Source organism: Natrix helvetica (genome assembly GCF_964273705.1).
Source record: "Natrix helvetica genome assembly, chromosome: 2".
In the NCBI taxonomy this organism is placed as follows: domain Eukaryota; kingdom Metazoa; phylum Chordata; class Lepidosauria; order Squamata; family Natricidae; genus Natrix; species Natrix helvetica.
In genome coordinates, this window is record NC_138552.1 from 19,005,953 (window position 1) to 19,024,324 (window position 18,372).

The following is an 18,372-nucleotide window of genomic DNA, read 5'->3' on the forward strand; positions in this document are numbered from 1 at the left end:
CCCTGGACGACGGCGAGTGGCAACTGGGGTCGGAGTTGTTTCTGAAGATATGCAGCAGATTCGGCACGCCCCTGGTGGACCTGTTCGCCTCCCCCGACAACGCCCAGCTGCCGCGGTTCTTCACCCGTTTCCAGTCTCCGTCAGCGGAAGGAGCGGATGCCCTCAGGAGCCGGTGGCCCCCGGGCCTTCTTTATGCCTTTCCTCCCCTTCCCCTCGTTCCCCGTACGATCAGGAAGGTAGTCACAGAGAGGGCTCTCGTTATCCTGTTAGCCCCGTACTGGCCGAGGAGACCATGGTTCGCGGACCTGGTCCAGCTGTCGGTAGCGGACCCCTGGAGGATTCCCCCAGGGGAGGTCGTTCTGAGTCAAGGGGCGTTGCATCACCCAGGGCCTCAGTGGCTTCATTTGACCGCCTGGCTATTGAACGGGGGATCCTGAGGGGGAGGAGACTATCGTCGGGAGTTATAGCCACCTTAGAGGCGTCCAGGAGGCCGTCTACGGTTAGGATTTACAATGCCACTTGGAGGGCGTTTGCAAAGTGGTGTATTCCGTTGGGGTTGGATCCCTCTAGGGCTACCGTCCCAGACGTATTGGAGTTCCTTCAGAAGGGGTTAGAGGACGGTCTGTCGCATAATACGCTCCGGCGACAGGTGGTGGCTTTGGCCACCATTCTGGGGGGGGGAGGGTTCCCCCACCCTTTCTCGTTCTCCCTTGATTAAGCATTTTCTTAAAGGGGCGGCCAACATTTGCCCACCCCCGGTTCATAGGTTCCCGACCTGGGACCTCACTCTGGTCCTCAAGGCTCTGACAGGCTCCCCCTTCGAACCTCTTAGGACAGTACACATGCGTCTTCTCACCCTTAAGGTGGTGTTTTTAGTGGCCATTACATCAGCCAGGCGCATTTCAGAATTGGGGGCTCTTTCTTCTCGCAGTGATCTGTGTATAATCCACCAGGACAGGGTTGTCCTGCGTTTGGACCCTTCGTTTATTCCGAAGGTGAATTCTCCATTTCACAGGGCCCAAGAGATTGTGCTTCCAAATTTTTGTCCCAATATTGCAAGGGAGCAGGAGTTTGTGTGGCATAGGCTGGACGTCTGCCGCGCCGTCCGCATATACCTGAAACGGACGGAGGGCATTAGGAGGACCGAGGCGTTGTTCGTCTCTTTTCAGCCGGGCTCGTTGGGACGTAAGGTGTCCTCTTCCACTATCGGGAGATGGATTAGGTTGGCCATAGTTGAGGCCTACAGTGCTTCTGGGAAAACTCCCCCGTCAGGTATCACTGCCCACTCTACCCGCAGTGCTGCTACCACTGCGGCCTGGGCTACCAGAGCACCTTTCGAGGATATTTGCAGGGCAGCCACTTGGGCCTCTCCTACGCCTTTCGTTAGGCACTACCGTTTATTATTCATATTTATAGACCGCCCCCTCTCCCGAAAGGGACTCGGGGCGGTGTACAGTCACTAAAATACGTTATAAAATACATACAAAACAGTTAAATAATTAAATACGTAGGTGGAGGAGGTTGCAAGACTGTACATAGAATAATAAATATTAAATATAGTATATAGTGTATTAAAAACTTTTTAAAACCCCAAACCCAATTAAAATGAATAAATCCCCGGGAGGTAGAACTAAGAAAGTGCCAGGCCAGCTGATTGAAATAGGTGAGTCTTTAACTTTTGCCGGAAGGAACGGAGGTCGGTGGTAGTTCGAATGTCAGGGGGGAGGTCATTCCAGAGGGTTGGGCCCATCACAGAGAAGGATCTACTCCTAGGTGTCGCCCGCTGGCATTGACTAGCAGACGGCACCAGGAGGAGCCCCTCTCTGTGTGAGCGGATAGGTCGCAGGGACGTGTGTGGTAGGATGCGATCCTGCAGGTAACTAGGTCCACTGCCATGGAGCGCTTTAAAGATGGTGATCAATACCTTGAAACGCACCCGAAAGGCCACAGGTAGCCAGTGCAGCTCGCGCAGGAGAGGTGTTACGTGGGAGTAACGTGTACTTCCCATAATAACCCGCGCGGCTGCGTTCTGAACTAGCTGCAGTCTCCGGACGCGTCCCAAGGGAAGCCCCATGTAGAGAGCATTGCAGTAGTCCAGGCGAGACGTCACCAGCGCATGAGTGACCGTGCGCAGGGCACTCCGGTCCAGTAGGGGGCGCAATTGGCGCACCAGGCGAACCTGGTGGAACGCCCCCCTTGCCACGGCTGCCACATGGTCCTCCATTGACAGCCGGGCATCAAGGAGGACGCCCAAATTGCGCGCCCGCTCCACAGGGGACAATTGTTCGCCCCCTATGGCCAGCGATGGAGTCAGCTGGCTGAACCGAGGCGCCGGTAACCACAGCCACTCGGTCTTGGAGGGGTTGAGTTTAAGTCTGTTGTCCCCCATCCAGACCCCGACGGCTTCCAAACACCGGGACATCACTTCGACAGCCTCGTTGGGGTGGTTTGGGGTTGAAATATACAGCTGAGTATCATCAGCGTAAAGATGGTACTCAACCCCAAAACCACGGATGATCTCACCCAGCGGCTTCACATATGCGTTGAACAGGAGAGGCGAGAGGACCGACCCCTGTGGCACCCCACAAGTGAGTGGCCTCAGGGACGATCTCTGCCCCCCTGTCAACACACATTGCTTCCGGTCGGAGAGGTAGGAGCCGAACCACCGCAAAACGGTGCCTCCGACTCCCATCCCCTCCAACCGGCGCAATAGGATACCATGGTCGATGGTATCAAAAGCCGCCGAGAGGTCTAATAGGACCAGGATAGAGGAGCAACCCCTATCTCTGGCCCTCCAGAGATCATCGACCAACGCGACCAAGGCTGTCTCAGTGCTGTGCCATACGTTTGGACGCGTATGCCTCGGCTGAGGCATCCTTTGGGCGGCGGGTCCTCCAGAGGGTGGTGGCCGATCCTTCACCTGGGACCCAGTCTACCCACCCGGGGACGTAGCTTGGGTATGTCCCTTCTGTGACCCCTCCCTCCACTCTACTGGAAAAAGAACGTTGGTCTTACCTGAACGTTTTTTTCAGGAGATGTGGAGGGAGGGGTCACATTCCCGCCCTAGTTAGATAGACAGGGTCCGGGAGGTGTAGGATCGGGTGGCCCCGGGGGGGCTTTCCCTTGTCTTTGTTTGTTGTTACAGATGCATGCAACGACATCGCAGAAACTGGGAACCAACGGGAGAAGCCGAAGGTTAAGAAGTTTTCTCTCAGTCAAATGGACCAATCAGGCTGTAATAACCCTTCTGTGACCCCTCCCTCCACATCTCCTGAAAAAAACGTTCAGGTAAGACCAACGTTCTTTTCCCCAAAAATAAGACCTCCCTGGATAATAAGCCCAATCAGGCTTTTGAGCGCATGTGGTAAAATAAGACCTCCCCTGAAAATATTGCAAAACAGCAGCAGCCATGAGGTGATCACGCTCACTGCCTCCTGCACCTCAAAAATAATAAGACCTCCCCGAAAATAAGGCCAAGTGCTTATTTCGGGGTCAAAAGAAAATAAGACCCCATCTTATTTTAGAGGAAACACGGTATTAAGACATCTTCCCATCATGATTATGGAAATATTAAGATCAGCCTTATGTGCCACATTATTGTTTATAAATATTTAATGGTCTCAATTCCCCAAATGTTCGGTTTTTCAAACCTCCTACCAGTGATAAATTCATTGGAATATCAGTAGCTATCTTTGCCACTCTCTAAATTAGTTGCTGACTGTCTCCATTGGAAAGCACAGGATGCATATTAGTGCACTAATTGGGATTAAGCACTGTGATCATATGAAGTATGTTATCTTGCCAATGACTTTCACTTCTGATCTTTTCTCCACCCAAATACAGTGTTACAGTCCCAGCATTTAGAACACCTTATATTTCAATGATCCTCAGCTTTTGTCTGATTCTCTGATCCTGGCCATCCAATCCTATTCTTAGACTATCTCCCATCTTTGAAGCAGAAATGGGTGAGTTTGGGTAGCTTATCTGGGAAGAGCCCAAAAGCTGAGATGGGCAACTTTCAATCTCCAGAGCTTGCTGAATCTTGACAGTAAAATTGCCAAAGTTCAATAATATCTTGCCCTCCCATGTTGAAATAAAAAAGAGATTGAAATAAAGAAAAACACCAATCACACACCCCTTACCATATTGCCTTATCATCCACTTCCCAAATAATAACTTTGTTAGAATGTTCATGACTGAGAAAGACATGGTAACAAGGTCAGCCAATAAATAGGCATAGCAACTAAGTCAGCCAATGGGAGCTTAAACAGATCTGAGTCTGTGCTGAGAATTGAAACTGAAACTACTCTGTCTGCTCTGAACTCTGAAATGAAATTAACTGTTCTCGCCTGTTTGTAACTTCTACCATGTTGAAAGAATCTACTATTGGTATTGTACATTTATTCAACTGTTATTATGTATATAAAGAAATTAATTAATCCAGCTGAATCAGTTATCTGTGTGTACTTTCTGGATTTGATTTTTCTGCAACAAACTCTGATAAACTTGGCCACCAAAACGTTGTCCACTATTGACATACAAGCTGGCACCAGGATATAAAGCTGCAATCTGCCTGGCCCATTTTTGTAAGTCTGCAAATTTGAAGTCCCATGAAGATTCCAGAGAAAGAAACATACCCAATACCTTACACATGCCATTAATGCAGACGTCTCTGAAGCTGTTTCCTTCAAAGCAAGGTGTACCATCAATTACAGCATCTAACATCTTCTCTGAAAAATTGTGGTTTGTAGGTCGGCATTGCAGCTCACAAGGATTAACTAGGAGAAATCCCAAAGATTACATCAATAAAGCATATTTTAAAGCCACATTGTAAGGCTTTAATAGTATCATGTTTCATTTGATATTAAAGATTCAAAGCTGTTTGTAAAAATTAGTACTTCAGAGCAGTAATGGTATGCTATTTTCTTCACTATCAGTTCAGTAGCGGGAGCGCTAAGTATCAAATTTGATGAGCTTTGAAGCAGTTGAGTACCAAGGTACCACTGTAATGGAATGTGAGGAAGACCTTGGGACTCAGATAGTGGCAATTCCAACTGAAGACACAAGAGAGGGAGAATAGGCAGAGATGCTGTGAAGGGAGCTCTCAGATAAGAGACAACATAGCTCTCAGGTAGACAGAGGGTGGAGCAAGAGAGTCAGGTTTATCTCACAAAATCAACAACTGGCATGAGTCATTTTACATAATGGAACTGCCATGCTGGTTCCTAAAACTGCCATAACAGCTGCTGATATTTACACATATTTGTAAATACCTTCCAAAATTATTTATTCTCAACTGCGTTTGTGAGCCAAAAACATTATTAGCGGGAAACCAGAACTGAGAATGTCAACTGTTATTGCTTAAATGTCCATACTTGGAAAATACAATAATTGACCAGTAGAAGTCATAAACTGTTTTTTTTTCCTTTTTGTTACTGGACAGAAAGCATTAATTTTAGCTTAGCCACAACATCAGCTTTTAGGCATTTAGGCACTCCGCTGCAGGCATGTAATTTTCTTTTATCCTTCATATGCATTAATTTGCCTCCTACCCACATTTCTTTTCAACGACCCCTGTATCGATATTTTTTTTCTTTTCCTCTTTCTTTGAAGTCAGCAACCCAAAATTCAGGAATGTACAGAGCCTCTTGAAATACTGAAATTGCTCTCAGAATTAATGTTCCTTTTTTAGTAATAAAGCAAAGGAGAGGAAAGACTGCTGGCTTTGCTCAACCCAAGGAACAGGAAGAACAAAATAAATAAATAACCAAAATGGGTAAGATTTGGCAAAGAGCTGCTCCAGAAAGGCATTTTAGCCATTGGATCCAAAAATCTACCCCAGGAAGGAGTGGATTATTGGCTGGAAGGAGCAACCTCCATTGCAGTCCATTCTAAACTACAGAGAGTCCTCAACAGTTCATTTAGCAATTGTTCAAAGTTACACCGGCACTGAAAAAGACGACTTATGACCATTTTTCACACTGACAACCATTGCAGCATCCCTACGGTCACATGATCAAAATTCAGATGCTTGGAAACTGACTCATATTTATGACGGTGGAAGAGTTCCGGGTTCGTGTCATCCCCTTTTGCGATCTTCGGACAAGCAGAGCCAATGGGGAAGCCAGATTCCCTTAACAACTGTGTGACTGACTTAACAACTGCAGTGATTCATTTAACAACTGTGGCAAGAAATATCGTAAAATGGGGCAAAACTCACTTAATAATTGTCTTGCTCAGCAACCTAAATTTTTGGGCTCAATTGAGGTTGCAAGTCAAGGACTACCTGTAGTAGCGGCATCCTTCTCCTTAAGGAACCATTCTTTAAAAGGTAAAGGTCCCCTCACACATATGTGCTAGTCGTTCCCGACTCGTGGGCGGTGCTCATCTCCGTTTCAAAGCCAAAGAGCCAGCGCTGTCTGAAGAAGTCTCCGTGGTCATGTGGCCGCCATGACTAAACACTGAAGGTGCACGGAACGCTGTTACCTTCCCACCAAAGGTGGTCCCTATTTTTCTACTTGCATTTTTGCATGCTTTCAAACTGCTAGATTGGCAGTAACGGGAGCTCACTCCATTATGCGGCGCTAGGGATTCGAACTGCCGATCTTTCTGATCGACAAGCTCAGTGTCTTAGCCACTGAGCCACCACATCGCTAAACATTCTTTAGTGCCAATATTTTTGAGGTATTGTCACAAATGGTGCCTGTATGGACAAGAAAGCACTCATCTAAACGAAATCTAGATTGTTAACCAGATTATTATCCAGATTCTTAGCAGATTATTTTCCCTTCCCTTACCTGTATTATAAACTGGAATCCATTGGTAGAATTCATTTTTGTAGGCAACTGTATCAAACTCACTGCACTGCATTTGACGGAAATTTGGTGTTGACTTTTGGCACCCTTTAACATTGCACATACGGTAGTGCTTTCTCTCCCCAGTGCAATACTTCCCTCCAAACTGTGGTCTAAAAATGAAGAAGTCACTTTTAAATAAAGAAATCAACCTTTTCCCCCCCAATCCCTTCTTTCTCAAGAGGCAAATGTATACAGAACTCTTGCCTCTCGTTTTATCCTCACATCAACATTGTGAGGTAAATTCAGAAAAGAAATTACATTGAATAGGAAGTTAAACACGCTGGTCCCTAAAACTGCCATAAGAGGTGCTGGTATTTATACAAATTTGAAAATATCTTCCAAAACTCTCACTTCTTGTGCTAATCTGACATGACCTTGGGCCAGTCACTCTCTCTCAGCCCAATTCTCCTCACAGGGTAGGAGGAAGAAGGTGTGTTGGATATGATTGTCACCTTCAGTTATTTGTAAAAATAATAAAGGTGGGATACACATGAATAAATACAAATATAATAAAAAGTAACAGAATCCAACCACTGTACCACACTGATGCTTCCTTTTCACAGCAGCAAATTACTTCCAAGAAACTTTTCAGTTTCTCTTTGTTTCTTAGAATTGTATTTTGCCTTTTTTCTAGGTATTTCCTCTCTATTTTTTTTCAGTAATATCCTTATAAGATAGCTTGGGCTGATAGACAATGACTGGTTGAAATTTACCCAATTGGATTCTATGGCTGACAGAATGTATACATTCTTTCAGATCCTATCAAAATTGGCAAACTGTCTTGTATCTCTTCACACCAATTGTTCTATTATCTTTAATTAGACAATGAAGACTTTTCAGAAAAATCTAATCAAGATAAGCAGACCTCTTTCTATTGAATGCTGTATTCTACTCTATCATCTCTCTCTCTTTCTTTCTTTCTTTCTTTCTTTTCTTTCCTTTCCAGATAGATATAGATATAGAGATATAGATATAGAGATATAGATAGATAGAGATATAGATAGATAGATAGATAGATAGATAGATAGATAGATATAGAGATATAGAGATATAGATAGATAGATAGATAGATAGATAGATAGATAGAGAGATAGACAGACAGACAGAGATAGATAGATATAGAGATAGATAGATAGATAGATAGATAGATAGATAGATAGATAGATAGATAGATAGATAGATAGATAGATAGATAATTATTTTAGTGCCTTTGGGTCTATCCTGGCAACTGTTTGGATAACTCCTTTTGTCATTGCCTTTTCCTGGAGCTGAGAGAGAGTGACTGGCCCAAAGCCACCCCATTGGCTTAATGCTTATTGCAGGACTAAAATTCGGAATCTCCCATATCTGGCACTTTTAACCATGATATGGGCTCTGTCCATTCCATTGGAAGTAAGGTGTTAGAAGCTACATGCACTGATAGATTGGTCAAAGTCCCAAATGACCAGCCCTTCTATTTCTTCTCCCTCTATATTTCTACTCTCTCCCTCTTTTTTTCCTCCATGCTGAGAAAAAACTGACTCGTGCAAAAGGCTAGAGTTACTGTATGAAACCTTGGAAAAGAATCTATATAGAAGGGGTGTCAAACTCACGTCACCACGGTGGCATCATATGACATATCGGGACTTTCCCCCCTCCCCTTTTGCTAAACCGGGCGTGGCCAGCACATGATCCATCCGGCCACAGCCCATGAGTTTGACAGCCCTGCTCTATAGAGATCACTGCAAAGACAGGAAATGCCACCTTCAATGCAGCCATTCTTTAAGTACTCGGGCCCAGACGGTTAAGTTATAAGATTGAAACCTTCAGTGTTCTTACTCTGGGTTATTGCAGTGTCTTTCAGCTGCCTGTATGCCAGCTCCACATGTCCGAGTACAGTGGGACCAGGGCGACCAGGATCCCCATGCACCATTAATTGCTTCAGGATTCTTGCCCACCGTTATACATTCACCTGAGAAGCACCACTGAATAATAAAGCAGCAAATGCAATTGGTCAGGAGGGAAAAAATCCAGTTTGGCATGAAAATACATGTCTACCACAGCAGCTCTTTGGGTAACGGCATAAGAGAATACATCTTTCATTGAAAGCCGAGGTTGAGCCCAACTATTTATATGCAACTGAAGAGGTGTATGGTGTGCCATGCTGATCCAGAGGAATTGCTGCCTAAGCAGATGGGGAAAGGATTATGGAACCCTTCTTGTGCCTGTTGGTTTCCTTCCCCTAGCTCATAGCAGATTGGATGATGGAGAGGAACGCAGTCAAAGTTAGGGATTTGGAAAAAAAAAGGGAGATCCAGTTACAGACTTTGCATAATCCATTGGATAAAGTATATACAGTGGTTAGGACATGCCTTTTGTGGCCAGAAAATGTTGGAGAATATACATTATTCAACAATTTGTTTAGTTGTAACTCACCCAGTGCTTTTTTCAAACAGCAACCAGACATTCTGGCCCAGTTGCCTCTTGAAAAAAAAACGCCTTTGGGACAACCATGACCGGGATGACTGAGAATCTTCATAGACAGTTGCAACTCAGAGTTAGCAGGAACCTTCCTTCCTCCCTCCCTCCCATCCTCTGCTAAGTCAAATTCCTCCCTCCCCCTCCCTCCCCTCTCCTCCCTTGTGTAATTCAAATTCCTTCCTTCCTTCCTAAGTCAAATTCCTTCCTTCCTCCCTCCCCTCACTTCATCTCCCTTGGGTAAGTCAAATTCCTTCCTTCCTTCCTTCCTTCCTTCCTTCCTCCCTCCCTCCCTCCCTTCCCTTCCCTCCCCTTCCTTCCTATTTCACCTCACCTCCCTTGGGTAAATCAAATTCCTCCCTTCCTCCCTCCCCTCCCCTCACTTCACCTCCCTTGGGTAAGTCAAATTAATTCCTTCCTTCCTTCCTATCTCACTTCACCTCCCTTGGGTAAGTCAAATTAATTCCTTCCTTCCTTCCTATCTCACCTCACCTCCCTTGGGTAAATCAAATTCCCCCCTCCCCTCCCCTCACTTCACCTCCCTTGGCTAAGTCAAATTTCTTCCTCCCTCCCTCCCCTTGGTAAATCAGATTGCTTCCTTCCTTCTCCCTCCTTATCTCACCTTCCTTGAGTAAGTCAAATTCTTTCCTTGCTTCCTTTCTCCCTCTCTCCCTCCCTTTCCTTCCTTCCTTCCTACCTCACCTCACCTCATCTCCACCTCCCTTGGGTAAGTTAAATTCCTTCATTCCTCCCTCCCCTCCCCTCCCCTGGGTAAGTCAAAATCCTTCCTAAGTCACATTCCTTCCTTCCTTCCTCCCTCTACCACCTCACCTCCCTAGGGTAAGTCAAATTCCTTCCTTCCTTCCTTCCTTCCTTCCTTCCTTCCTTCCTTCCTTCCTTCCTTCCTTTCCTTCCTTCCTTCCTTCCAAAATGTCCTCTGAAAAGTTCAGCCCTGTTCTCAAAGGGTACTCAAGCCTTTTGCAACTGTTAAAAGTTCGTGTAATTCTATTCTTCAGTACAAGATGAATTGACCTAATTTTAAAAAGAAAATGTTCTCAAATGTAACCCGCCAAACTGCATATGGTTACATGAGTCTCTCCTAACCTAGTGTTCTTCTGATGTGATAGAATTACCCTGGCTGTGGCTGCTTGAAAATTTGAATGCATCTGAAAGACATCTTGGATAAATGACTTCACTCATTATAAAATGAAGGCATCGCTTGGCATAAAGATAGTCCAGCATCTGTTGACTCTGAATAAATCAAAGTTCCCGTGGAAGACTTTAATATTTTATGTGAACAGTCCCATAGACACAAAGTATTAAAATATCTGCTCAGGTCTAAAACACACTTGGATCTTCCAGAGATAGGGGAGAGTCAGTTATTGCAATAAAAGGATGGGAAAAAGTTAGAAAAGGCAAACAAAAGAACATTCAGTAGGTGGGAGAACAAAATCCTTCTGCATTTGATACAAATAAATGCCCGGAATGGAGGCGAAATTTTGAAACTTTTTCATTGAGCTGTCACTGCTACCAAAGCATATCAAAAACACACTGAAAAAGTAAGGAATTTATATTCCTACAGGACAGAGGATCTGGCATCGATTTGAAAAGAGATCAAAAGGTCTTGCTTCACCGGTGAAGAAAATGAGAATACGGAGATGAGGATCAAGATTTCAGATTGAACTCACAACAGAAATATTGTTGGGAGAAATGCTGAAGCGAAAGCAAAGTTTAGATGCAGGAAAAGAAAATGGTGCGTTAAGAGGCCACCAGGGTTTGGTTTGAATTCTCACAGCACTAATAAAACCAGACAGGGATCCAGCTACCTTTTCCATTTTTGTCTTCTCCATCTTATCATAGAGTTGGAAGGGACCTTGGAGGTCTTCTAGTCTAACCCCCCTGCATAGGCAGGAAACCCTACACCACTTCAGACAAATGGTTATCCAACATCTTCTTAAAAACATCCAGTGTTGGAGCATTCACAACTTCTAGAGGGAAGCTGTTCCACTGATTAATTGTTCTAACGGTCAGGAAATTTCTCCTTAGTTCTAGGTTGCTTCTCTCCTTGATTAGTTTCCATCCATTGCTTCTTGTCCTGCCCTCAGGTGCTTTGGAGAAAAGCTTGACTCCCTCATCACCTTATTCTCCCCACATCTTGTCCCATCTGCTGCGGCATCCAGTTTGGAACGGCAAGAACCCTTCACAAAGCACCACAAGGTCTGGCAAATATTCTGAAAGAACAATAATGTGAAATGTAGTAATAGCACACATCAATAAACACTTTATGGAATGTTAAGAGGACTGAGAAATACATTTGATAAACATAGGAACAAAAAACAATGAAGCAGGATAGCACCAAGTGTTCTTCCCTTGTTAACTGGGGTCAAAAAAGTCACAATGACAGGTGTGATTGTAAACTCCAAGCCCTGCCCCTTTATTATCTGCATGACACATGTGCAATAAACATTCAAAAGGGCTTTGATGGTGCAATCGCAGTCACCATTTTGACTTTTTTGAAGAGATCTGTACATCTCGGTTCATGCAGGAGTTGCACAGGATACAATTATTTCTTAAACTTAGTCGTTTGGCCGATTTATTAAATGAATAACAGAATAAACTCCCAGGAGAGAAAACATTGCATTTTGTTCCAATCCTATACTCATTTCCTGTTGAGCAGCAAACGTAAGTCTCTTGAACTCTGGGGAATCTAGAAAGGTCCATGAAGGTTATTTACACCTCACTAATGGTTTGGGGGGGGGGGGAGCAAATATTTCTCATCCCATTAAATCACTGAATCTAGGCTAAGCAGAATGGAAAATAGGGAGCATTCCTGCCTGAAGATTTTACACCAGTTTGAAAGGAATCTGGAACGACACGTTCCAACAATAACAAGAAGCTGGGAAGGTCTGGCTTGGCTGTATTGTAGCTGAAATAAATGTAAGCTAGAATTTTGTTTGCTTGTTTTGAAATGCTGTGCTTGTTTCCTTAGTGAAGGAAATCCTTGTCTCACCTACACCCTCAGCTCCTAATTCCAGGCCCTGACCTGTAAGAGAAATGTGAGGGTTTTGTCCTCTCTCAAAGTAGGCTAGTCAAAAACAGCAGGCACGGAATTTTTATCTTTTCTTCAACATAGTCATCAAGATACTAGATTCCTCTCTTCTTCTTGTTGTTAGTTGTGAAGTCGTGTCTGACCCATCGCGATCCCATGGACAACGTTCCTCCAGGCCTTCCTGTCCTCTACCATCCTCTGGAGTCCATTTAAGCTCATGCCTACTGCTTCGGTGACTCCATCCAGGCATCTCATTCTCTGTCGTCCCCTTCTTCTTTTGCCCTCAAATCCTTCCCCGCATTAGGCTCTTCTCCAGTGATTCCTTCCTTCTCATTAGGTGGCCAAAGTATTTGAATTTCGTCTTCAGGATCTGGCCTTCTAAAGAGCAGTCAGGGTTGATCTCCTCTAGGACTGACCAGTTTGATTGGCTTGCAGTCCAAGGGACTCGCAGGAGTCTTCTCCAGCACCATAGTCCAAAGGCCTCCATTCTTTGGCGCTCAGCCTTTCTTATGGTCCAACTTTCACAGCCATACATTGCAACTGAGAAAACCACAGCCTTGACTATACACACTTTTGTTGGCAGGGTGATGTCTCTGCTTTTTAGTATGCTGTCTAATCTCAGCTAATTGTGGCATAATAATCCAGTATAATAGACCTCATCTCTACTGAAATAAGATGAAATAGAAAAGAATTGATACTAGCCGATTTCAATTGATATCAATCACTTTTTAATAAATGTTATATTACATACATATAAACAAAACATCTTGAAATAGAAATTGCTGATCCTATGTCAGCAATTTCTACTATCAAAATGTTTTGTTTTCCACTGTGCACACAAATGTTAAGAATTCTGTGCTCATTGTGCAGTTGTTGTTACTTTGTTGTTGTTACTTTGTTGTTTATTTAGTTCTAATATTTTGCCAAGTTGAGGAAATTGCTTTCTACCTTCATTAATCTGCTACGCTGATTTATTAAGCATCTTTCACACACAAAAACTATTTCCTGTATATTCTAAAGTAGTTTCAGATTTTAGAACTGTGTGAATAAATCACACCCAATAATAACATTAATAAATATGTCTTCCACTGGGTTTTAATTTTGGCTTTGATACTTTTCTATTATTGCAGAACAGCACAGAAAATCTTTTGTAGGAAGCAGATGATTATAAATGGCAAACAGGTTTTCCTGAGTGAGTCACCCTTGTCATTTCCCAGTTAGGCTACAGCAATGTTCCTCTGTGAATTCTGGAAGTTGAGGTCTTCACATTTTAATGTTGTTGAGGCTGAGAAAAAGACTTACAGATTAACAGAGTTGGAAGGGGCCTTGTAGGTCATCTAGTCCAACCCCCTGCCCAAGCAGGACACCCTACACCATTTCTGACAAATGGTATTCCAATATCTTCTTGAAAGCCTCCAGTGATGAGGCTCCCACAACTTCTGAAGGCAAGCTGCTCTATTGGTTGATTCTTCTCACTGTCAGAAAAGTTCTCATTTCTAGGTTGAATCTCTCCTTGATCAGTTTCCATCCATTATTCCTTGTCTGGCCTTCAGGTGCTTTGGAAAATAGCTTCACCCCCTCCTGTCTGTGGCAGCCCCTCAAATAGTGAAACACTGCTATCCTGCTATCATGTTTCCCCTGGTCCTTCTCGTCATTAGACTAGCCATGCCCACTTCCTGTAGTCATTCTTCATATGTTTTAGTCTCCAGTCCCCTAATCATCCTGGTTGCTCTTCTCTGCACTTTTTCTAGTGTCTCAACATCTTTTTTATAATGTGGTGACCAAAACTGGATGCAGTACTCTAGGTGTGGTCTTACTAAGGCTTTATAGAGTGGTATTAGTACCTCACTTGATCTTGATTGTATCCCTCTGTTAATGCAACTTAGGATTGCATTGGCTTTTTTGGCTGCCGCCACACACTGTTGGCTCATATTTAATTGGCAGTGACCCACCTACTTACCCGCAACCTTGGTTCTACCTTATTACATCACTGCTGTTGGACCTGACCTGGAGACTAGTGTGTTTGCAAGTACAATTCAACTTTGTCGTAGCCTACCGTGTTTCCCCGAAAATAAGACAGGGTCTTATTTTCTTTTGCCCCATGAAATAGGCCTTAGGCTTATTATAGGGGAAGGCTTATTATTTTCTGGGGCAGGTAAGAAGCAAACCGCGCCTTTTATCTTTCAAGCTCCGTCGCATTCCTCGCCATTGCGCTCAGGGAAGTGGCTGGTAAAAAAAAACCTTCTCACGAGTTCAATCAAACATCTTGAAATTGCAAGAAGGGTTTTCTTTTACCAGGGGCTTCCCTGAATACAATGGCGAGGAACACGACGGAGCTGGAAAGGTAAGAGGCACGCCTCGCGGCCTAACACCACCCACCTCGCCCCAATGGTAAAGGCAGCCTGCCTGGTTCCCTTCCCCGCCGTCCCTTTAGCGAGGGGTGGCGGGGGGGAGAAGCGAGGCGCACCTCTTACCTTTCCAGCTCTGTCGCGTTCCTCGCCCCTGGTTAAAAAAAAACCCTTCTCGCGATTTCAAGATGTTTGATTGAACTCCCGAGAAGGTTTTTTTTTAACTAGCCGCTTGCCTGAGCACAATGGCGAGGAACGCGAGGAAGGGAACCAGGCAGGCTGCCTTTACCATTGGGATGGGCGGTGTTTTTTTGCGTGAGAAAGAACAGGCAGGAGGGGGTGATGGCATTGCTGGCCTGCTGCTGTTTTTGCGGTAGGCTCTTTTTGAGCGGGAGGGGAGGGCGGGAGGTGGAAGCACTTTGCTTCACCTGCCGCTGTTTTTGCGGTGGGCTCTTTTTGCGTGGGAGGGAAGGGTGGGAGGTGAAAGCACTTTGCTTCGCCTGCTGCTGTTTTTGCGGTAGGCTCTTTTTGAGCGGGAGGGGAGGGCGGGAGGTGGAAGCACTTTGCTTCGCCTGCCGCTGTTTTTGCGGTGGGCTCTTTTTGCGTGGGAGGGAAGGGCGGGAGGTGGAAGCACTTTGCTTCGCCTGCTGCTGGTTTTGCGTCGAGCCCTCTTTTTGCCATGCAAGCTGTACCGGTAGGTGGTACAGTGGTAATAGTGGGGACCAGTTGCACATGCGCTTAAATAGTTGGGGGCGGGCTTATTTTCAAGGGAGGGCTTATTATGGCGCATGCTCTGAAAAGCCCGATTGGGCTTCTTAGCTGGGCATGTCACGGTAGTTGCTATCTTCAAAGACCTATATGACTCAAGACCCGGATTTCTAAGAGACCATCTTTTCCAAATAGCCTCTGCCTATCCAATCCAGATGGTCATATAGTACTTACTAATGGCTCCCACCACCAGCAAATGTGATGGGAGAGAGCCCAACGTTGGGCATTTTTGGGGACAGACCCACTCCTGAAACAAGGGTGGCTACTATTCTCCTCCCTTTGACTCTTAGAGAAGGCCTTTTGGGACCAACTCAAGAGCCATACTCATCCCCTTGTGTGGAGATATGCATGTGGGCATGTGTTTACAGTTGTAAAGGGCAATAGGAGTAATGTTATGGACCAGAGGAAGAGCTGCAGCCAAGAGAACAGTTAGATAAAAACATCTGACTCTGGGACAAAAGTGTAATTTGAGTAAGTGTCTCAGATATGACCCTCTCTGGTTTTCATGAAGATAAAGATAAATGGAGGGAGAAAGAACATTCAGACTTTGAAGATTATGTCGCAATAACCTTTTAATAAAGTAATATTAACGTTTTTTCCTCTCATTTATAACTCTGGTGACCTAGTCTTTGAAGGGCTGACATTGGTACGCAAACATAGTATATTTTTCTTATTATTTAATAGTAGGATTTTGGAATGTCATATCACTTAATGGAAGCTTTAAAATGCAATTTTATTTTATTGCTATTTTATTACCAGCAGAGCTATTTTGTACAGCTGGAGTTTGTGAGGAAATAAGGCAGAAGCTAAAAGGCACAAAGAAACGGATAATGTAATTGTCACAGCCAATTTTGTACTGCAGTCTGTGACATCAAGGGAATGCTTTCCATGACTTTAGGCTACCAGTTCAAGTCAGTAGGATTAATGGGAAAATCCCCCATCAGCTGGCTGTCAGCTCAAGGCTCAGTCTCACATTTGGAGCTAAATGCACCGAAAAACTCTAGGCAGAAAACAAATGTCCTCTTTTTTCTTTTCTCATATGCCTTTGTCCAGTTTTTTTAAATTATCCGAAAATATTGGTGAGAAAAGATTTTGAAATATTTTCCAATATTATCATTTGACATGAGGGTTAAATGGTTCAGATGTGAACTAAATCAAACTCCATCTGGACATGTAGAATCGAACACGTGAAAAGGTAGAAGCACAGGTAGTCCTTGTCTTACAACAGTTCATTTAGTGACCATTCGAAGTTACAATGGCACTGAAAAAAGTGACTTGTGACTCGTGGCGACCAAAAGTGGATGAAGGATTCCAAGTGTGGCCTTACCAAGGCATTATACAGAGGTATTAACACTTCACGTGATCTTGATTCTATCCCTCTGTTGATGCAGCCTAGGATTGCACTGGCTTTTTTGGCAGCTGCTGCACACGGCTGGCTCATATTCTTTAGCAGTAAGCATGGTTGGTCTAGAAAGTGCTCCCTCTGCCTTTTTTAACTTTTCAACTGCTCCATTTTAAATTTTGTTTTGATTCTGTATTTAACTTTGTTTTTAGCTACTGTGTTTCCCCGAAAATAAGACAGGGTCTTATTTTCTTGTAACACACAAAATATGGCTTGGACCTTATTATGAGGGGAGGATTTATTGTTTTGGGGTCGTCGGGTGGCTGCTCTCTTGTGAGCGAGCTCCCAAAGAGACAGGCACAGCGTCAGGGGCGAATGGCTGTTTTGCGCTGTCGCAGCAATGCAACACAGCAGCCATGAAGCGACCACACTCATGAGCAGCCACCTGGCAAACTCCCTTTCCAGCCGGGCACAGCGCCATTCACTGACCTAGGGGTATCGCCAAGCCACGTGAGCGCCTGTTCGCTGCCGCCTGACTCCCGCGGCTTGGCACCTTCGAAATGGCAGTGAATGGCACTCTGCATGGCTGGAGAGGGGGGTTGCATGAGCAGCTATTCCGTTCTCGTTTGCGCACCTCCCAGACTCACGATGCCCTGGCCCAGCTCTCTCCACAGAGCCAGGGGACATCCGCCGCCGCCACATGGCTTTGTCTCTGCGGTGTCCAAACCGAGTCTTCCAGCAGTGGCCGCTCTGGGCCTATGCTCTATGGTTGTATGCTCTGCCGGCAGCTGGCCCACAACCATAGAGTGTACGCCCAGACCGGCTCTTTGGGAGCCTGCTCGCAAGAGAGCAGCCGCCCAGCAACCCCTCTCTTCAGCTGGGCACAGAGCTGCTCACCAACCTAGCGGTATCCCGAAGGTGCTAACAACGCAATCACCTTTGCCTCCGCCCCCGGTTCCCGTGGCTTGGCACCTTCGGGATACCACTAGATTTGTGAGCAGCACTCTGCCTGGCTAGAGGTGAGGGGTTGTCCAGGGGGCTTATTTGTGGGGGAGGGCTTATATTTTTGCCCACCAGAAAAATGTGGCATGGCCTTATTATCAGGATATGTCGTAATTTCGGGGAAACACGGTACACTATTTTTATGTGATTGTATGGTTTTATTGTAAACCAGAGTCACGCAGGTGAGAGGTATAGGTATAGAGATTTGCCAAATCAATAATGTAAGAATAAAATATGATCATTCCTGTTTTGTTTTTAATGACAAGCCCCATCAATATTGGATACATGAACTTACGTCCACTTGATCGCAGAATGTTGCATTGGGTCCATACTGTAACTGACACTGGTGATGAACATCATAAACGACTCCAGGTGCAATGAATGGTGGCTTTAGATCTTCCTTCTTGGGAACATCATCCAGGCAAAAGCCCCATCCGTGGCTGCAATGGACATCTAGGGTTAATTCTTCACAAATTACGAGGACAGAAGGGAGTGCTCAGTATTATTGTGGGGCAACCAGGGGTGAGTTGCTCCCAGTATTACTGCAGG

General features: G+C 45.0%; 1 protein-coding gene across 1 annotated transcript in view; it reads right to left on the reverse strand.

Moving 5' to 3' along the window:
• Positions 1-18,372, reverse strand: part of ADAMTS12 (ADAM metallopeptidase with thrombospondin type 1 motif 12) — a 207,559-nt gene that overhangs the window by 54,207 nt on the left and 134,980 nt on the right. Inside the window, exons 9-13 of the mRNA XM_081942601.1 lie at positions 18,119-18,263; positions 11,453-11,545; positions 8,676-8,821; positions 6,798-6,967; positions 4,645-4,778 (exon numbers count right to left, since the gene is read on the reverse strand). Coding sequence (XP_081798727.1) covers positions 4,645-4,778; positions 6,798-6,967; positions 8,676-8,821; positions 11,453-11,545; positions 18,119-18,263 — 688 coding nt within the window. The remainder of the gene's footprint in view (positions 1-4,644; positions 4,779-6,797; positions 6,968-8,675; positions 8,822-11,452; positions 11,546-18,118; positions 18,264-18,372) is intronic.